This window comes from Syngnathus floridae, chromosome 14 (assembly GCF_059516105.1).
Source record: "Syngnathus floridae isolate MCC-2025c chromosome 14, RoL_Sflo_1.0, whole genome shotgun sequence".
Taxonomy (NCBI): domain Eukaryota; kingdom Metazoa; phylum Chordata; class Actinopteri; order Syngnathiformes; family Syngnathidae; genus Syngnathus; species Syngnathus floridae.
This window is the reverse complement of record NC_142426.1, coordinates 4,300,948-4,318,851: the sequence shown is the minus strand read 5'-3', so window position 1 is coordinate 4,318,851 and position 17,904 is coordinate 4,300,948. Positions and strand designations below refer to the sequence as shown.

At 43.4% G+C, this 17,904-nt stretch overlaps 1 protein-coding gene and 1 long non-coding RNA gene across 12 annotated transcripts in view; one reads left to right on the top strand and one right to left on the bottom strand.

Moving 5' to 3' along the window:
• dpp6b (dipeptidyl-peptidase 6b) overlaps positions 1-11,654 on the top strand; it is a 35,275-nt gene extending 23,621 nt beyond the window's left edge. For 3 of the 10 annotated variants that reach the window (XM_088396139.1, XM_088396133.1, XM_088396140.1), the window contains exons 2-21: positions 1,079-1,193; positions 1,954-2,052; positions 3,267-3,361; positions 3,476-3,550; positions 3,656-3,708; positions 3,832-3,913; positions 5,038-5,158; positions 6,508-6,662; positions 6,755-6,852; positions 6,957-7,083; positions 7,501-7,539; positions 7,614-7,721; positions 7,786-7,877; positions 7,951-7,998; positions 8,063-8,175; positions 8,260-8,307; positions 8,383-8,629; positions 8,749-9,178; positions 9,247-9,592; positions 9,738-11,654. In XM_088396139.1, the coding sequence (XP_088252265.1) occupies positions 1,079-1,193; positions 1,954-2,052; positions 3,267-3,361; positions 3,476-3,550; positions 3,656-3,708; positions 3,832-3,913; positions 5,038-5,158; positions 6,508-6,662; positions 6,755-6,852; positions 6,957-7,083; positions 7,501-7,539; positions 7,614-7,721; positions 7,786-7,877; positions 7,951-7,998; positions 8,063-8,175; positions 8,260-8,307; positions 8,383-8,629; positions 8,749-9,178; positions 9,247-9,592; positions 9,738-9,847 (2,601 nt within the window). In that variant the 3' untranslated portion in view covers positions 9,848-11,654. Of the gene's footprint in view, positions 1-1,078; positions 1,194-1,953; positions 2,053-3,266; positions 3,362-3,475; positions 3,551-3,655; positions 3,709-3,831; positions 3,914-5,037; positions 5,159-6,507; positions 6,663-6,754; positions 6,853-6,956; positions 7,084-7,500; positions 7,540-7,613; positions 7,722-7,785; positions 7,878-7,950; positions 7,999-8,062; positions 8,176-8,259; positions 8,630-8,748; positions 9,593-9,737 lie in introns of all 10 variants that reach the window. The other 7 variants (XM_088396143.1, XM_088396142.1, XM_088396141.1 and 4 more) reach the window with 7 other exon arrangements.
• Positions 7,415-17,768, bottom strand: LOC148387163 (uncharacterized). Of its 2 annotated transcripts, XR_015862549.1 has the most exons (3): positions 17,452-17,768; positions 7,930-10,133; positions 7,415-7,853 (listed from the first exon to the last, which is right to left on the bottom strand). It is a non-coding gene; the product is annotated as an uncharacterized LOC148387163 (long non-coding RNA). The 2 variants fall into 2 exon arrangements; XR_015862548.1 differs by lacking the exon at positions 17,452-17,768 and having other exon boundaries at positions 7,930-17,443.
• Between the last annotated feature and the right edge of the window lie 136 nt (positions 17,769-17,904).

The following is a 17,904-nucleotide window of genomic DNA, read 5'->3' as shown; positions in this document are numbered from 1 at the left end:
CTTCATTCTGTTGCTCTATTTGGGAACTCAGGCAGCAATATCTTCAGCAGATATCATATAACTGCGGCAGGTGAATATCTTGCCAGTGCAACGTGCGAGTGTAAATCATGAACCTCGCGGCAATAAATCATCCTATTGACGGGCCTACTGTTTTCTGCGTGTACTCGCTGTTTTTGTTATTGATTTGCAGTAGTACACACACACACACACACTTGTGCACACAAAGTGATAGAGGTGTTCAAGTGCAGTTATTTTGTATTATAAGAGCTTAACTGTAGTTCGGTGGCCCAGTGGTACTTTTTTTTTTTTATCTGCAGTATGATTCCAAGTACTTGACACACATAAAAGGAGGAATGTTGACTTTGAATGGTTTGTATTCAAATCGTTGGCCAACCTGTGAAATGAAAGGATCAATTAAATATGTTGTTACCAGCCTCAATGTGCCCGTTAGCGTCATAGCTACATAATAACTGTTTCTCAGGCCATGTTGCTCGAAGACTTGCTCTTTTCAAGCAGCAAACCCAAAATGTGCAAAGAGTTCCAGAATTAGCACCGATTCGGATCCGCACATTCAGCGGCTTGGTGTCAAAGTGCTGTTGCCTCCAAGAATGGAAACGCTGGGTTGCCTTAGAACTGGCTACCGATCGTCTAATTTCAACATTCTTGCGCTCCCTCGGTTGCCATAGTAACAAAAGCTCGTGGACTTCAGAAGCGGGTGAAGCGGGTTCATTTGATGGAAGACGCATGTAAAAAAACAAGTGAGACTGTGGATTTCAAATTGTCTTCATTTTTTTTTTTTATTATTTGCCGGTTCCTCTTGCATAAAAGCTAATGCTACTTCAGTCGATTAGCGGAGTTGGCTCAATACAGCTCCCACTTGTTTGTCAGTGCACTATTCAAGGACTTGGAGAATTTTGTGCCGTACACACTAATAGCAGCACTTTAAAAATCTATGATGTGACCAATGGCGGCCAGTGAGTCAGGTGCTCAGCTCTCCTTGACATGCCAACTACGAGTTCAGTTAGAAGTTCATGTTGGATGATGTCATTGTGATGTAACGTGTGATGTCGTTCACCAGGACCTGGTGGGCAGCGCGCCGCCGCAGAGGAACTGGAAAGGAATAGCCATCGCCCTGCTGGTCATCCTGGTCATCTGCTCCCTGATTGTCACCTCGGTCATCCTGCTGACGCCTCGTATGTAGCCGCCGCATGCACACACACACGCTCGCAAAGTTCTGCCGCATTCTTTTTCAATGTGACTGCTCAGTGTCAAGGCCTTACGTGATGATGAGCTGAGTCCCCCTGAAAGAGAAGTTGAACGGAGATGACGGCCTTTTGTCAAAGCACCGCAGCTTTTATCTTAAAGAAAAAAAAGAACTTTTGTAGCGAGAGCTGGCTGGGTCGCTCTGCTTGCTCGCTCAGCTCCTGCCAGCGGCTGATGACACACCGGCGTTTCGAGACCTGACAAAGAGCTTATCTTTCTCAGCTACTTTTGCAACTCTGGGGCACTCAAAGGCGCCGTTCATTCCGGCTTTGTCTTTGGGTTTATTTTATCTTTGTGATCTTTTGGTCTGATTGTCGCTCAGGAACTACATTGCAGCGGTGCTCACTTTCTTGTCTTCGCTCCAAATTGCTCTCTGATAGCACATTTTATATTATGAGCGCATAAACAAAATACTAAAAATGAATCGATTCATAAGAAATCCCATGATTATCTAAAGAGTCATAGTATTGGAGACGTCATCTTGTCTGCGGCACCCTGTCCTCCCAGATTCAAACAAAAATCATCTTCAAACAAAACTTTTTTTTTCTTTCTCACTCATGTCGTTTGAAATGTGAATCCAATTTCACAGGCGCAACGTGAAGCTTCTCCTTCCCCAGCCAGCGGCACAGTGACGCTATCTTCCCTTTACAATACATTTCTCTCCTTTTCTTTTTGACATGCGCTTGACAGGTGAAGATGAGAGCCTGGCCCTGAAGAAGAAGGTCACCCTGGATGACGTGTTTGGTCCCGACCTCCGTATCCACCGACCTGACGCCGTGTGGCTCAGCGGTGAGTTGAAACAGATATTTTGCTTTGTCGGGCCAGCTTCGAGCTTCCAAAAACACGACAAGTACATAAAATAAAAACATACCACCTTAAATAACATTATGTGTTAAGTGAAGGCTAGAAACACCATGTAATTTTTTTTTTTTGTGTGTGTAAAATATTGCCATATCGTCTGATTAAAACAATTTAACTTCAAAAATGTACTTCCAATTAAGTATTGGCGCCATCTGTTGAATGTAACTTGTAATTTATCTTAGTATTCACTAACATAATTAAGTTACTTTAAAAGTCAAGTCATCCGGAAAGTAACAATGTTACTTTTCCGAGGCATCTGTGGCAACGGCGCGTATAAATGCGTGACAAGCATCGTTCATCCAGCAAGCTGATGAAAACATTCTCAGTGTCTGACGAAATCATGGCGACATCGCATCTCGTGTTCCCATTTGGGCCCCATGACCTTCCCGTAAGCGGCGTATGCGCGGTCCTCATCAATATTTCCGGGGGCACGTCACCTACCCAACCCCCGCCGGGTCGCTTCTTGCCTCACTCGCCTTTGGACTCACCTCCGACTCGCCCGCCGCCACCTCCCGAGATGCAAACGCATTTTACCGGCACCGTCGAAACGAGCCGGCTGGTGACCACTTCTTGCGTTATGTGCGAGTGAGATACTGCGCTATCGCTAGGCAACATCTGGGACTTAATCTCTCTTAATCCTATGCAAATCTTCTTTAAGTACAAACAGAATGGAAGTTTGGCAAGTGGAACAATCGGCGGTACCCTGCCTGACCCTCCATCCGGATGCCTGTGTGGAAAGGATTTACTTTATTACTTTAAAAGTGCTAAATCGTACATTTAATCCCGCAAATGTGAGCAATTTTAGACCGTGAAATACATCAGTTTGCTAACGCGGTAGAATCTTTGCTTCATTTGGAATATATATGATATGAAAATGGATGTCATTATTATATTTTGAACTTCAACAAAGTCCGTCTGTTCGTTAAACATGTGTTTAGTTTTGTGTTAGTATTTAAACATGATTCATAACAAATTTCCATTTTTTTTTCTTTAAATCAGGGGCGGAGCTAGAGGGGGCCATGGGGGCATTAAGAAAAATGCTCAGATAATAACAATACGATTATTATTATTCTTTTGACCTCATCCATGAATAAACTGGCCTGTTTAGTGAATGAGTTCATGTGTTGACTTCCTCGGCGCAGGTAATGAGCTGCTGTATCGTACAAGGGAAGGTGATGTTGTCAAGCTCAACGTGGACACGGAGGAGAAACGTGTTGTCGTGCCAAACCAAATGTTTGTGAGTGCACCTTAATCAACTCACTGTAGAGTTGTCACTTGCCATGTTAGTCATTTTCTCTCTCTCTCTCTCTCGCGCTCTCTTGCTCGCTCTCTCTCTCTCGCTCTCATCCAGGAAAGATCGAAGGCTGCCAGGTACCAAGTGTCACCTGACCTGCAACAAGTGCTATTTGCCTTTGACTTAAAACTAGTGAGGACATTCACATTTTTATTACCACTGCAGTTTTTTTTGTTGTTTTGTTTTTTAAACCTGATGTTTCTCAGCCTTGAATTGTCATCTTATTTATTTTGGCAGATCTATCAACATTCCTATGTGGCCAAGTACATTATATACAGCCTTACAACACAGTAAGTTTTTTTCTCCAAATTGTAATCATTCACCTTGGCCTCTCAGGTTCAGTGCAGGAACAGTGACAGCTGTAAAGAAAAACATCCAGTGCACATGATTGTGATGTTGTTTGTCTTGCGCAGGGAAACATGGCCCTTGAACCCTCCCGAAGTGCACGACGCTGTGCTGCAATTTGCTGGATGGGGACCTAAAGGCCAGCAGCTCGTAAGGCCTTACACAACAAAAACAAACCAAAATGGGAATGTGAATTGTACTCTGAAGAGAACAACAATATAGCAGGCGAATTTGAAAATGCATTTCACCATCTGGACTGAGGGGGGCGCGCTGAAGATGCTGAGCAACAGCAGCGCAGATGGCACCTCAAGGCAGAACCAATCATTTGGATTGTCGCCTCGGGAACCAAAACACTGACATGTGTGTGCGTGTGTGTGTATCATGAAACATTTGGGCACAGATTTTTTTTAGCTGCATCCAAGTAGATAAATTGAACTAGTGTGCCCAGTTAATTTTGTGTTTGTATGCGTTTGGCATTTACAGGCACTCATTGATATGCCGGGTCAGCAGGAGCAGGATCATTACCATTTTGTTTTGTTTTCTTCACGTGGCTCTTTATCTTAAGAGTTGAACAATTTATTATATTGTTAAAATCGATAGTTGCGACGTAAGTTTTTTAAAAAAGTTTTACCTTTCTCTTTTTTTTTTTCTTTTATGGATTCATCTAAAGGCTGCAATGGAACATTACCAGATGATTCCATTTAAGGTGCCAGGAAAAACAAAACGTCGAGCGCTTGTCTTTTGTCACAGTCTGACGTGGTCACCCTCATTTTCATCCCAGCTTCTTTCGCTGCAAAGATTTTTCGCCTGAAATCCGTCAGCAATGGAGGCATTGATCACGCCGCGTCAGCGTCCAAATGTGTGACTGTGTGACAAGCAGATCAGATCTACACAGAGATGAAGATGCCCCCATTAAAGTGCAACCAATTACTCCGCTGTGACGGAGCAATCAGCGAGAGGCACACAGATCTGAATGTCAGGTTGTTTGTACAAAAAAAGAGACTGTGATGAGAAAGATCAAAATGAAAGTATTATTTGACAAAGTAGCATGTCAAAACTTCATCCAGGATTATGGCTGACCTTTTCTTTATTTCTTTTCCCAAATTGAAATCCCTTTTCGTATTCTTTAGTTTAGAAGAGTTTATCCCCTCAGGTTCAATTTTAGTGGTCGATGAAATTGTTGGCCTGCAAGACAGTGCTAATGAAAACTGAAAGCAGAATTCTTGCAGACAGGTGTCAGATGATATTGAGCATCTCCTTGTATTTGGCTGCAGATCTTCATATTTGAGAACAACATCTACTACAGAGCAACAGTAGAGAGTCGCACCATCCGGCTGGTTTCCAGCGGAAAGGAGGGCGTGGTCTTCAACGGCCTGGCTGACTGGCTCTATGAAGGTAGGCCGACGGCACTCGTCAAACTCAATGCAACAATTGTAAAAGGAACATTTTTACACTTTGTACTCTATATTGGCAGATGTTAAATATTCCGTCAATTTTGCTTCAGAAGAAAAAAAAAGAAGAATGTTGAGTGGATTTGTAAAGTGTTTCAGAAAAGCGCTTGTAAAATTCAAGCATCGATTCTAGCCACTTAAAGCAATCTCCACGTTTTGACACCGCTATTGTCACACTAAGCACTGTATTTAGGCTCTTTGAATTCATTCAGGAAAATACGACGTTTGCTATCCATTATGCATCAGTCATATTGATCTTGTTCATCTAAATATAGATCATGTATTTCAAAATGTGTTCATTTTATTGATTGAATTTGTTTGTTCAGCGTGGGTTTTGCTAATGGAAATGTGTGAGGGGTTACCCCCCCCACCCCCCCGCTGCTGTCATTTATGATAAAACGTCGAGGCTCGTCAATGGCGACTTATTTTCTCCGTAACGCCGTTATTATTTCCCAGGGGGCTTTTAATAACAATCTGTGAATGTTATGAATGTGTAATGCAATTACAAAAAGCCATTTATGGAGGGAGAATCTGTAATTCTACTGAACTGCTGAGGGGGGTCGGATTTAATCGTGTCCTTATTAATAGGATTATTTCTTTTTGGTGGCGCCCAGAAAGCGAAATGAGAGACGTAATCCATTTTCATTAGCGTGCAAAGATTTGTTTTGTAACGTTCTTCCCGCTGCCTCGTAAGGATTTATCACCCCGACACAAATCATGTCGCTTATTCCTGCGCGGAGAGCGCAAGAGCGAGAGTGAAGGTTAGGTTGTATTGTCCCTCTGTGCAGCTCTCAGCCTTGAGCTACACAAATGAATTGTGATATATTTGCACTTTATTTTCCGAAGGCAACTTTTCGGCATCAACGCGCCCGGGCTGTGCCAGCCGCTCTCAGCATCCAAGTAGCTGTGAATAATCAATCAATAATGGCTCCTCCCGGAGTCATCATAAACTGAGGCAGTGTAACTAACTCAACTGTCTTCAAACACCACACAGTATCAAATCGTTCAGCCAATACGAGTTTAGGTTATGCGATACACACAAAACCTTCATAAATATAGACGCACAATCAATCCTGATGATGTTTTATCCCTCACAAAAAGATGACGACCTAATAGCAACAGGCTGCTTTCTATAAAGCTATAGTGCCCCCTGCTGGATTACATTACTCTAACAATATGTTGTATTCTAACAATATGTTGTACTGAGGCACGACTGAATCATTTTTCTTTTATATCTCATCGTGACTATTTTAAAATGTTTTATAATTGTATTTTTTTTTCCTTGGGGCCCAGAGGAGATCCTGCAGAGCTACAAGGCCCACTGGTGGTCTCCCGACGGCCTGCGTCTGGCCTACATGACAATCAACGACACGCTGGTGCCAAAGATGGAAGTCCCCTTCTTCACGGGGACGCCGTACCCCAACACTTTGGAATACCACTACCCGAAGGTAAGTCGTGACACGACGCTGTTGCACGGCTTTTGGTGTCGCACCTGAAACCCAAACGGACATATCTGCTTTCCTTTGGGCCGCCTCCGCAGGCTGGGGAGGAAAACCCTGTGGTGCACCTGTCAGTGGTGAGCCTCAACGGTCCTCTGCACACCGTGGTCATGAAGAAACCCGATGACCCCCGAATCGGGTGAGAGCACATCTCAAGGTGTCATTGATATGCTTCGGTGGCTAAGCCTGACAGCGGCTACTCCTGACGGTCCCTGCATGGACTTTTGTCCTTTTTTTTTCCAGGAGGGAGTATTACATCACCATGGTGAAATGGGCCACCAGCACCAAACTGGCTGTCAACTGGCTGAACAGAGCCCAGAACAATTCCATATTGACACTGTGTGAGGCGACCACAGGGGTCTGCGTCAAGGTGCGCTATTCTACTCAGTGTCATCGTTGTTTGAAGTATAAGCAAAACAATTGATTCAACTACATTTTGCAGATTTTTTTTAAATAATTGCCTTCAAAAATACAATCAGAAAATAAATGCTTAGTGTTCATACCAACAAATGATGTGAAAATATTTAGGTGCTATTTAGAATGGTATCAACTTCAACTTAAAAGGCTTTAATTTCAAAGGACTGAAAAATACTGCCGTCATGTGGCCAAATGTTGTTATTGCATGATTGCATGAACGCACCTGATAGCCTTAAATACTTTTTTTCTTTGTGTCAGTTTGTAATGAAGATGATTATACCATATATATAAAAAAATAGTTTATATAGAATTTTTACACAAGGACATGTGAGATCAGCAAAGGCTTAAATAACGCATTGTGACTTTTTAGAAACATGAAGATGAGAGCACAAGCTGGTTGCACAGACAGGTAGGTGTGAAACATCACCCGTGTGTTTTTGTTCACTAGCATGCAAACACACCCCATTTTCTTCCCGTCCGCAGAATGAAGCGCCGCTTTTTTCACATGACGGACACAAGTTCTTTTTCACACGAGCCATCCCTCAGGGTGGGAGAGGGAAGTTCTTCCATATTTCAATGTCCACCTCCATGGTATGCTATCGCTCGCACAAGTGGATGTTTCTCGTCTGAGCTTGACTTGACTCATCTGCCTTAGCTCAACACCAGCTTGGACATACTTCAGTCGCTGACGTCGGGGGACTGGGATGTCACCAACATCCTGGCCTACAACCACCAGAGGAACCTCATGTCAGTTTGGCTCTTTTGCACACTTTTGCAAGCTCAGACAAACAACTCTTACCTCAGTGGCTTCTTTTCCCAGATACTTTCTGAGCACAGAGGACGACCCCAAACGGCGACACTTGTACAGGTAGACGCTTCTTCGGCACCTCGTCATCATGTGCGCGTCAAGTCACGTCAATGGCGTTTTACAGCACGGACACGATTCCGCCGTTCAACCGCTGCTGCCTGTCCTGCCAGTTTAAGTGCGGCTATGTGGACGTGGCGTTCAGTCACGACATGCACTACTTCCTACTCAGCTGTAAAGGTGAGTCACCTCCAAAGCAGCTCTGTCATTCCAAAACAGCGCCTTCTTTATTTATTTTTTAAAAAAATCTGAACTTCTTCGCAGGGCCTGACATTCCGAGCGTGGCCGTCTACAGAACAGAAGACAAACAGAGTAAAGTGTCCTCCCGGAGATGTTTTTCTGTCTCGACTATCTTGCGCATTTTGACCTTTTTTTGTGTGTGTGCAGAGCTGTTGGACGTAGAGACAAACGAGCGAGTCAACACCACGTACAACAACATGCAGATGCCCAAAGTGGAGTATGACACCATCACCATAGACGACTACAGTAGGCCTTTACGTGCATTGCACAAAGACTGCGAGCTTCAAAGAGAAAAATTAAAAATTTGTTTTCTGTGTGCCGCAGCTCTCACCATGCAGATTCTCAAGCCAGCTGGATTTGTGGACACAGCCCATTACCCCTTGCTGCTGCTGGTGTAAGTACGACCAGACGCAAATGTCTCCATATGGTCACGTGATCCTCCTTTTCTTCGACTGACAAAATGTATACGCCTGACTGAACATTAAACTCGACATCGTCGCCTCGTAAACCAAGCGACGGGACGCCAGGCGGCCAGATGGTCACCGAGCAGTTCCAGGTGGACTGGGCCACCATCCTGGTGAGCAGCTTCGGCACAGTCGTCATCCGCTTCGACGGCCACGGCAGCGGCTTCCAGGGTACCAACCTCCTCCACAAAGTACACAGGAGGTTGGGCAAGCTGGAGGAACGAGACCAGCTGGAGGCACTCAGGTTCATCTCGAAAGAGCCTTACATTGACAAGACTCGAATGGGAGTGTATGGAAAGGTAACGCCGGATGATATTCTGCGGGTTGTTCTCGCTCGAAAAAAAATCCAACGTATCCATCTGTCGTCGTTGTGTAGGCGTACGGAGGATATTTGTCCACACTGCTGCTCAGCTCAGATGAGTTCACTCAGCTTAAATGTGGAACTGCGGTCTCGCCCATCACGGATTTCGAGCTTTACGGTAAAACTTTTTATTCTGGCTGCCATTTATGTGCCATTTGAATATTTTCCTCTTCCCCCCCCAACCAGTGTCGGCATTCTCCGAACGATACCTGGGCTCAAAGACCGATTCCAGAGTCTACGCGGTATGTCTCATCATTTTCAAATAATTTAAAAAAGACTTTGTTTGTGACTGTGAGCATTTCTTTTTGTGTGCCAGATGTCAAATTTAGCTCACAGAGCAGGTCAGCTGGTGCAGAAGCAGTACTTGATCATCCACCCCACAGCAGACGGTATCTAATGACTCTTTTCGGAAAAGGCTGTAAGATTTCTTTTTTACTCGTTATTCTTTCTGTCTATAGAAAAGGTTCACTTTCAGCACACGGCCAAGTTTATCAACCATTTAATCAGCAAGAAGGCCAATTACACTCTTCAGGTGAGATGTGGGGGGGTGTACTATTTTTTTTTTTTACACAAAGCAGACAGCCCATTAGGCACACCAGCACAGTGGACCCTCCCCTAATGCATCAGTTTCTGTGAATTTTTACAATTTGTACTGATGAAATTGTTCCCCTGTTCAGATCTACCCGGACGAGGGCCACTTCCTGCACAGCGAAGACACCCAAAAGCACCTGAGCCGCTCTCTGGTCAACTTCTTTGGGGAATGTTTCCGGCTACCCGAAGTGGTTAAGGACGAGCAGCAGGACGTGGACGAGGACGATAGCTAAGCCCGAGCGACAAGCCACCCCCGCCTCTGCCTCCCCCAGCCAGTGAACACAGCACAATATGCAACGCAGAACAAAAGAAAGCCGCCCAAGTCTGAAGTGCCCAACCTGCACGTTGCGACGAGGCTGCCCGCTGCCCATCGGAGGAAAGTCGACAAATCTCCCTGCACCTTTAGAACCATTGGGACATGTCGTTGTCCTCAGGAGGACAAATCCTTGGAAATGCTACAAACCTGTGGGAACATTGACAACCTGCAGGCAAGAAAATATAACCATCGGGAAACCTATGAGGTGCACTCTATAACCTCCAATCATATTTTCAGGCAAATTCTAATGCTCAATTTTGATCGTTTACGCAGCGCATTTGTGCTTGTGTCATTGATATTTTACTCAGGGTGACTTAAGGTTGCCCTCACGGGTCTGGTTTTAAACAAATGAATGATAATGTTGAGAAATTAATCGAATTTTTATTGTGATTTCAATTTTGGCTTCTCACGATTGGATAGCAAAAACCAGCATTAGATGTCACAGGAGTTCGACATTCTTCCTAATCCGTAAACATTAACAATAAAAATTAAACATCATCCGATTTTTTTTTTTTTTCTCAAGAGCTCGACGACAAAGTTGAGCATTATTTTCTTTGTGAGGGCACAATTTTGGATAGCACTTTGGTTTTGGACGCCAGGAGACAACCTAATCTGATCTTGTTATTGGTGAGTTTGATAATCAAAGAGAACTAACATGGCGCCTCCAAGAAACCAGCACTCTTCAGCACAAAATATCGCCCCCTATTGACCCGGAGACTGAACAGCCGGTTTCTGGTGATTTTGCCAATGAATTAACTGGTTGTTGTGCTCACAAGTACAGTACTCTGTTTGGTGTTTTCCACCCTATTAGTGGTGTGTGTCTTTTGTACAAAGGAGTATTATGGAGAAACTTAAGGGAGAAAAGTTATTTTTTCTTAATTCTTTATGAATTGATCATTTAAATCTCAAAAATATATATTTCATCTCAAAGTGTTTTCCCTCATTTAAATACTTTAAACTTAAAAACCTTTTCAAATTCCAAAAATATAACAATCTTCACAATAAAATAACTTTTTATCCACAAGAAATACCATTTTATTGTAAGATCAGAACTAAATCTCTGAAGTATTTTACTTTTTTTACTTACATAAACATACTGTGATTTGCTGGCAACCCGTAATGAATTGTTTTCATTTTTAAGGTGGCCATAATTCTCCTTTGTACTTTTGTGACAAATCAATGGCACAATGTTGTAGTCCATCAAATGTGTACAAATATTTAAGAGTGCAATTTTTTTTTTTTTTTTTGGGGGGGGGGATCTTCTTTTTAGTCACCGTGCCTTAAAAGTGGGCCGACGGTCAATGTTAGTAGCCCACTTGACAAATGGAAGTGAGGGGAATATGTTTTTGTGTGTGTTTGTGAGCAAGAAAACCCCATTTTACAGAAATATCAGTCACACTTGACACCTGAAATGCGTGGAAGATGTTATAATGGCTTGTAAATGGAAATTTACAATAAGCTTTTCTGGAACGTCCTCCATTTTGATGTCTCATTATGTTGTGAATTTTGTGCTAAATGGCTAAAACTTTCTCTCTCTACCAGTCAAATTACTTAGCGTCAGTGGTTTGTAGTCAGCTAATGTACAAAGTGTATAAAATAAGACATTAAGCCTTTATGTACTATGTGCAACTTAATGTACATAAAGCATTTTGAACCGTTCCTTTTTGGCAGTTTGATTCAGCCCCCCCTCCTCGCCTTTATTTTCTTTGCATCCCCGTGTTGGCTCGTGGGTGAACGATTTGTTCAAAAGAATGGATTTTTTTTCCAGTGAACGAGAGTGAACGAATCACTTCCTAAAGTGATTCGTTCTTTTTTCAGTTCATATGACTTCAACCAGCAAGTGTCGGTCATGCGCATTGAAGCTGGTGTCACCTCGCCGTAAAACAAATCGAAGAAGAAAATGACGCAACTTCCTGTTCATGAACGAGTTGTGAATTGCATTTCACGTTCGCCGACTGAACGGGTCTGTGAGTGAACGAGTCAGTGAGCGAGTGATTTGAATCCTGCGCACGACGACGGTTGTCTGGTTGTCACCACGATGGCGAGCCATCCCGGCGACGGCGACTACGAGAGCTTGCCCCCTCACGTGTCGGTGACGACGCACATGGTCGCGGGCGCAGAGGCTGGCGTGTTGGAGCACACGCTCATGCCGATTCACGGGAAAGACCTGCCATCAAGCGCCAGGCTGAAGCAGGTGGAGATGCGCCGTGCCTACTGGGCGACGCCCTGCGCTGCACCCTGCAGGTACACCACCTATATACATGGCCGACATGGAGGAATTTGTGGCCGACTACCCCGATTAGCACAAAGGCTAGTGGCCTCGCGCACGCCTCGTTACCGAGGACGATCGCCACTACAACGTGCCCGTCGCCAGCCAGAAGTGGACCGAGAGGACGATGAGGAAACGAAGGACGAGCAAGCGGCGGCCTGCTGAGTTCGTCTCCCATGCAAACCTAAAACCGTATTAGAGCCAGTAGAAAGTGTTTGGAAGGGACATCGATGCAACCTTGCTAGGTGATGCTGCTCCTATCGGTCACTATTTTAATCCTATTCATATTTGACAGCAATTCATGATTCCGGTTTGGACGCTGGTCCAAAAATAAATAAATGAATAAAGGGTTAATTGCGCAATAAAAGCACATTTAGGTATATTTTCACACCGGGGATTGAACCAAGTTCTTACCGAGCAGGAACCCGTGTCATAAAGCTGTCGGCTATTTCAACCTGGCAGCTCACGGTCGTCTGCACTGTTTTATACCAGGGATGTGCATTCCAGTTAAACTTTTGAATCGGTTCACTCAAAATACTCACTGAAACACCACTCATTTTATGCACGTTTTATCCAAGCTAACGGCCAACTGTTGCATGAAGGGATGTGCCGTTATGCAACAACGGGGAGATTATGCTTCTCTTTGGTTAATCGTTATTTTATAACACTTAAAATAACGTGTATGCATATATACACCTAAATATTGTTATCCAATATATATCTACTGCAATTTCACATTAGATTGCTGGTTTGAAATTTACTTGTGTTGTTATTTTAATAAACATTAAAACCTGTTAAAACTTGTCTGGTGTTTTATTCCTTGTTTTTATTTTGGGGGAAAACAAAAATCTGGCCATTTGTAGCCATGACGGGAAAAACTTGTTTGGACCCGTTTGAAAATCATTTATTTGATATGACTCAAGAATTGTTTCTGTGCAACGGTATGGTGTTTCTTAACAACTGAATTGAAAAGGAGTCCACGGGAGCACTGCAACGGCCACAGAACTTTTGCAATAACAATTCATTTTAGGATGAACTATCGATACAAATATTTTCATTTGATTGAAGGCAATGGCGTTAACCACTCGACCAGAGCCTGCTCGGAAACAAAAGGAGATTTGGTCATATTGATAGGGTATCCATCCAAACATGTTCGGTGTTCAAAGTTTGAACGGATAGTCCGAAGCAACCCTTTCCACAGTAGTCACCATGACAGGCGACCACCTCGTGGCGTCAGTGTGCCGAGCGCCGTTGGACGATCAGGAGAAGAAGATTTGAATTGACGGATGTGACGTCAGGGCTTTAGGTAAATTGAAGACAGGTGTGCTCAAGGGGAGTTATCATATGCAGGTGCCACCCAGCGCGTGGCGGCGGACGGTTTCTCAAGTAAGCTAGCACGCTAGCAAATGTTTGTCGTCTCCTGCCGTTTTTCACGACGGACGCCGTGTTTGTTGCACGATTTTCACGCTCAAGGGGAGTTCTGAAATGCAGGTGCCACCGAGCGCGTGGCATTTTCTCCGGTAAGGGAGCAAATGTTTGTCGTTTCTTGCCGTCTCTCGCGACGGACGCCATGTTTGTTTGTGGGAGGATTTTCCTACGGCGACTGTAGGCGTCGAAGTTAACTGGAGACCGCAAGGAGAGTTTTCAAATAGGCCCCAAAATGTGTGGTTTGTTGCCTTTTCTCACAAGCCTTTTTTTTTTGTTTGTCGCAGGATTGTTGTGCTCTCGTGACGTCACGTCCACCAAAACGGTGGGCCTGGAGTTAAATTGTAGGCCGCAGGCAATTTACCCCGTGAGCAAATGTTTGCAGTTTCTTACGATGCCATTTATTATTTCTTGCAGGATTTTTGCTGTCTAGGGAGTGCTTGAGGTTTAGGCACGGCACGCCACAATCGACTTTGCGTCGCGTCGCTGCACGTTTTGGTGGTATTTTAAATGTCTTTCGCGGTTTTTTTTTTTTTTTTTTTTTTAATGCTGGCCAGCATTTTTTCCTTTGTTTGTAGAAGGTTCCTAAATGACGCCGCCGATAAGTGCGTGTTTGTCTGACTATAGGAAATGTTACTTTGACTCTAGTTAACAAAACACTTAATTATTTTAGATCATGCGTGTGCCATTTCCGTGTTATCCAAACTGATAAATGTAACGAATTTCATGTCCAAATCAGACCAAATCCATTCAAAGATGGCGCCCGCCCGCTCACGTTCCGTTACGCAACAAACATTTTCTCCCGTTTTGGACGCCGCCAACCAGGATCATCTGTCCAATGTGAGGTGAGTTGATTAATGATGAAATTAAAATATGAATTATAATCCTGAATAATTATCATGATTTACTACAATATAATGATTATATATTTTTTCAACTGCAAAACTCTACTTAGTATGTATAAAATTAAAATATCTATTTTTGTTGCAATAATTTCTGTTTGTCTTTTGTAGCACGAGAAAAGGCTGCCCAGCCAGCATCCTTCTATACAAAGCAAGCAGGAGGCTCTTGAGGAGCTATTTCAGTGATGCTGAGGACACTGAGGAAGAGTAGTCCTAAATCAGGTGAAAACCTGGTTTTGTCACGTTTCAGCTTCCCAACACACAATGGTTGTCGAGTTTTAGCTTCCCAGCACACAATGGCTGTCTGTGTGTTATTGTAGGCTGCAAGAGGAGCCGAATGGAAAAAGTATAATTCCATATGAAAAGGCGCAATGGCCTAGCCAAAGGCGCAATGGCCTAGCCAAAGGCGCAATGGCCTAGCCAAAGGAGCCATGGCCTATCCAAAGGAGCCATGGCCTATCCAAAGGAGCCATGGCCTATCCAAAGGAGCCATGGCCTATCCAAAGGAGCCATGGCCTATCCAAAGGAGCCATGGCCTATCCAAAGGAGCCATGGCCTATCCAAAGGAGCCATGACCTGTCCATAGGAGCAATGCCATATCCAAAGGAGCAATGCTATATCAAGTCAAGAATCAAGCAGCACGCTGCAAAAGTCGACGTGTGCGGATCATGTGCCCAGGAGGGGGCAGTGTGGTTGCCTTTGGTTATGGGTGCACGACGGAAAGGTTGCAGGTGTGGCCAGTGTTTGGGGCTCTGATGGTTGGTCTTGCTTAAGAGGTGTGCTGTGGTTGTGGCTTGTCTGGATCCAGCCTTGTCTTGTGCTTGGTTGCCATTGACGGCTCACTTGGGGGAGGACGTGGTTACGTGGATGGAGACAAAACTAAACTTTGATGTGGATCCGAATGTTCAATTTTGCCATATAACGTGTACCATTTTGTGTCTTTTTCTAACCTGCCATTGTTGTATTTGCTGCATTCTTTGTTCTCTTCCTCGGTGTAGGGCGGCGTTGGAGCGAGCCGATTCAGAATGTCCAATTTTGCAATTTGACTTGTACCATTTTGTCTTTTTCTAACCTGCCACTGTTGCACTTCATCTAACCCTAACCTACCACCACTGTGGTACTTGCGTTCTTTGTTCTCCCCTCGGTGTAGGGCAGCATTGGAGCGAGACTGTAACATTTTGTGTCTTTTTCGAACCTACCACTGTCGTGCTTGATCTAAGCTGTGTGTCCTTTGTCCTCGAGGTGTAGGGGGCGGTGTTTTAGTTTAGTTTAGTTTATTGTTTAGCACAAATAACAGTGCAAGGAGGGAGACGAAGCCTAGGGCTTGTAAGAAGCTCCACTCCTGTTATAAATACAAAGTGCAGAAACAAACAAAGTGCTGTGCAGTCAAATGTCATTCAAGTGTTTAAGAAAACAAAACAAAACAAAAAATAGATATATATGTAAATAAACAAAAGCATAACAAGCTAAATATTATTTTTTTCATATTTATATATGCATACATACGAGTGTGTATGTATACATACATAAACAAATACACGATACAAAAATAAGATACAAGCGAAACAAAATAGACACTTATCGATGTAGAAGCAATCAAAGAGACACCAGATAGGAATAGCAAGAATAGAAAAGGAATAGAAGAACTGTAAACAGAAAATAACAAAACAAAACAAGGATGAATCTGAGTCAAAATTGTGGATTAAGTTGATCATAGTATGGATCAGCTGAGTGCGGTGGAGTAATTATGGACTGGTAGGATCATGAGTGGAGAAGGTAGTGTTTCAGGTGCTTTGTAAAAGCAGCCTGTGCAGATATGGATCGGATATGAATTGGTAGCTTATTCCAGAGTGAGGGCCCTCTAAAGTGGATATTATATTGATGGCATGATGTTCGACAGAAAGGTGGGTGAAGATTGTCCCTCTGACTTGTTGGATAAGAATGAAAGTCTGATGCAAATGTGAAGAAATTATGAAAAGTGGCTGGAAGACAGTGTTTCCTATATATGTATTTTTGGATGAGTAGACAAGTTTGATGAATGTTTACTTTTTTCAATTGGCAGGAATGAATAATTTCTAAACAGTGGTGCCGATGGTTCATATCTATTTGAAAAAGAGATTATTCTTGGGAACTTCTTTTGTAAAATGAGTAATTTGTTGAGGTATGTTGATTATCTGGCTGCCCAGATTATGTTGCAGTAATTGAGTAAAGGAAACAGGAAACTATAATACAGAGTGAGATGAGCAGAAGGATGGACCAAGGGACAAACTTTTCGTAAAATACCTAGCATTTTCATAGTGTATATACTTCAAATGATGTAACCTTGAATTGTGGCACGTAGAATCACTACTCTTAAACGAGTGTGATCAGTGTATTGAGTTAAATTTAAGGTTCAATGATATTGCAGCCGGCCACATTTATGCCGTGAGTCGCGGTGTTTTACGCTTTGTGACGTTGCCGTGACGTGTATGTATGTGTGTATGTATGTGTGTATGTATGTGTGTGTGTGTATATACATAATCGTACATTACGTCATTGGTTTAATGAAACTGACTACTGAATGTACAAAAATAGGCATAATGCTTCTTTACGTGTAAATGCGGCGCATTTCGTCAAGAGCTATCAATTAGCAACGGAGCTACATGCTACACGGAGCCAGTTATATACGCAACAGTCACCAAAATGAACATAATGCCTTATTTACTCACCCCCTGCTCGGTTTAGTAAAACTGACTATTGAATGTACAAAAATACGCATAATGCTTTTTTACGTGTAAATGCGGCGCATCCCGTAAAGAGCTATCAATTAGCAACGGAGCTACATGCTACACGGAGCCAGTTATATACGCAACAATCACCAAAATGAACACAATGCTTTATTTACTCACCCCCTACTCCTCCAAGAGTGAAATGATGTCCTCCGGCAATCCTCTGGCACGCAAAAAGTCACTCGTTGACGACATAATGTCCTCTCTGGTCAAATCCACACCACGCTGACTTTCCCTCCGCCACCCCACGCCATTAAGTCAGAATTCTGACTTTATTCTCAGAAGTCTGGCTTTTAAAGTCGGAATTCTGACTTTATTCTCAGAATTCTGACTTTAAAGTAGGAATTCTGACTTTAAAGTCAGAATTTTGAGAATAAAGTCAGAATTCTGAGAAAAAAGTTAGAATCCTGTCACCCCGCTTTTTTTTTTTTCCTTCACTGGCCCTAATCCTCTTCCATACATTCCCCATGGGTGGAGCCAACCTTTGTTACGGAAGCCGAGCGCACTCTTGCGGACACCTGCTGAATTACGTGCAGAAAAAAGACAACGCAAAACTGTTGCTGTATTTGAGGA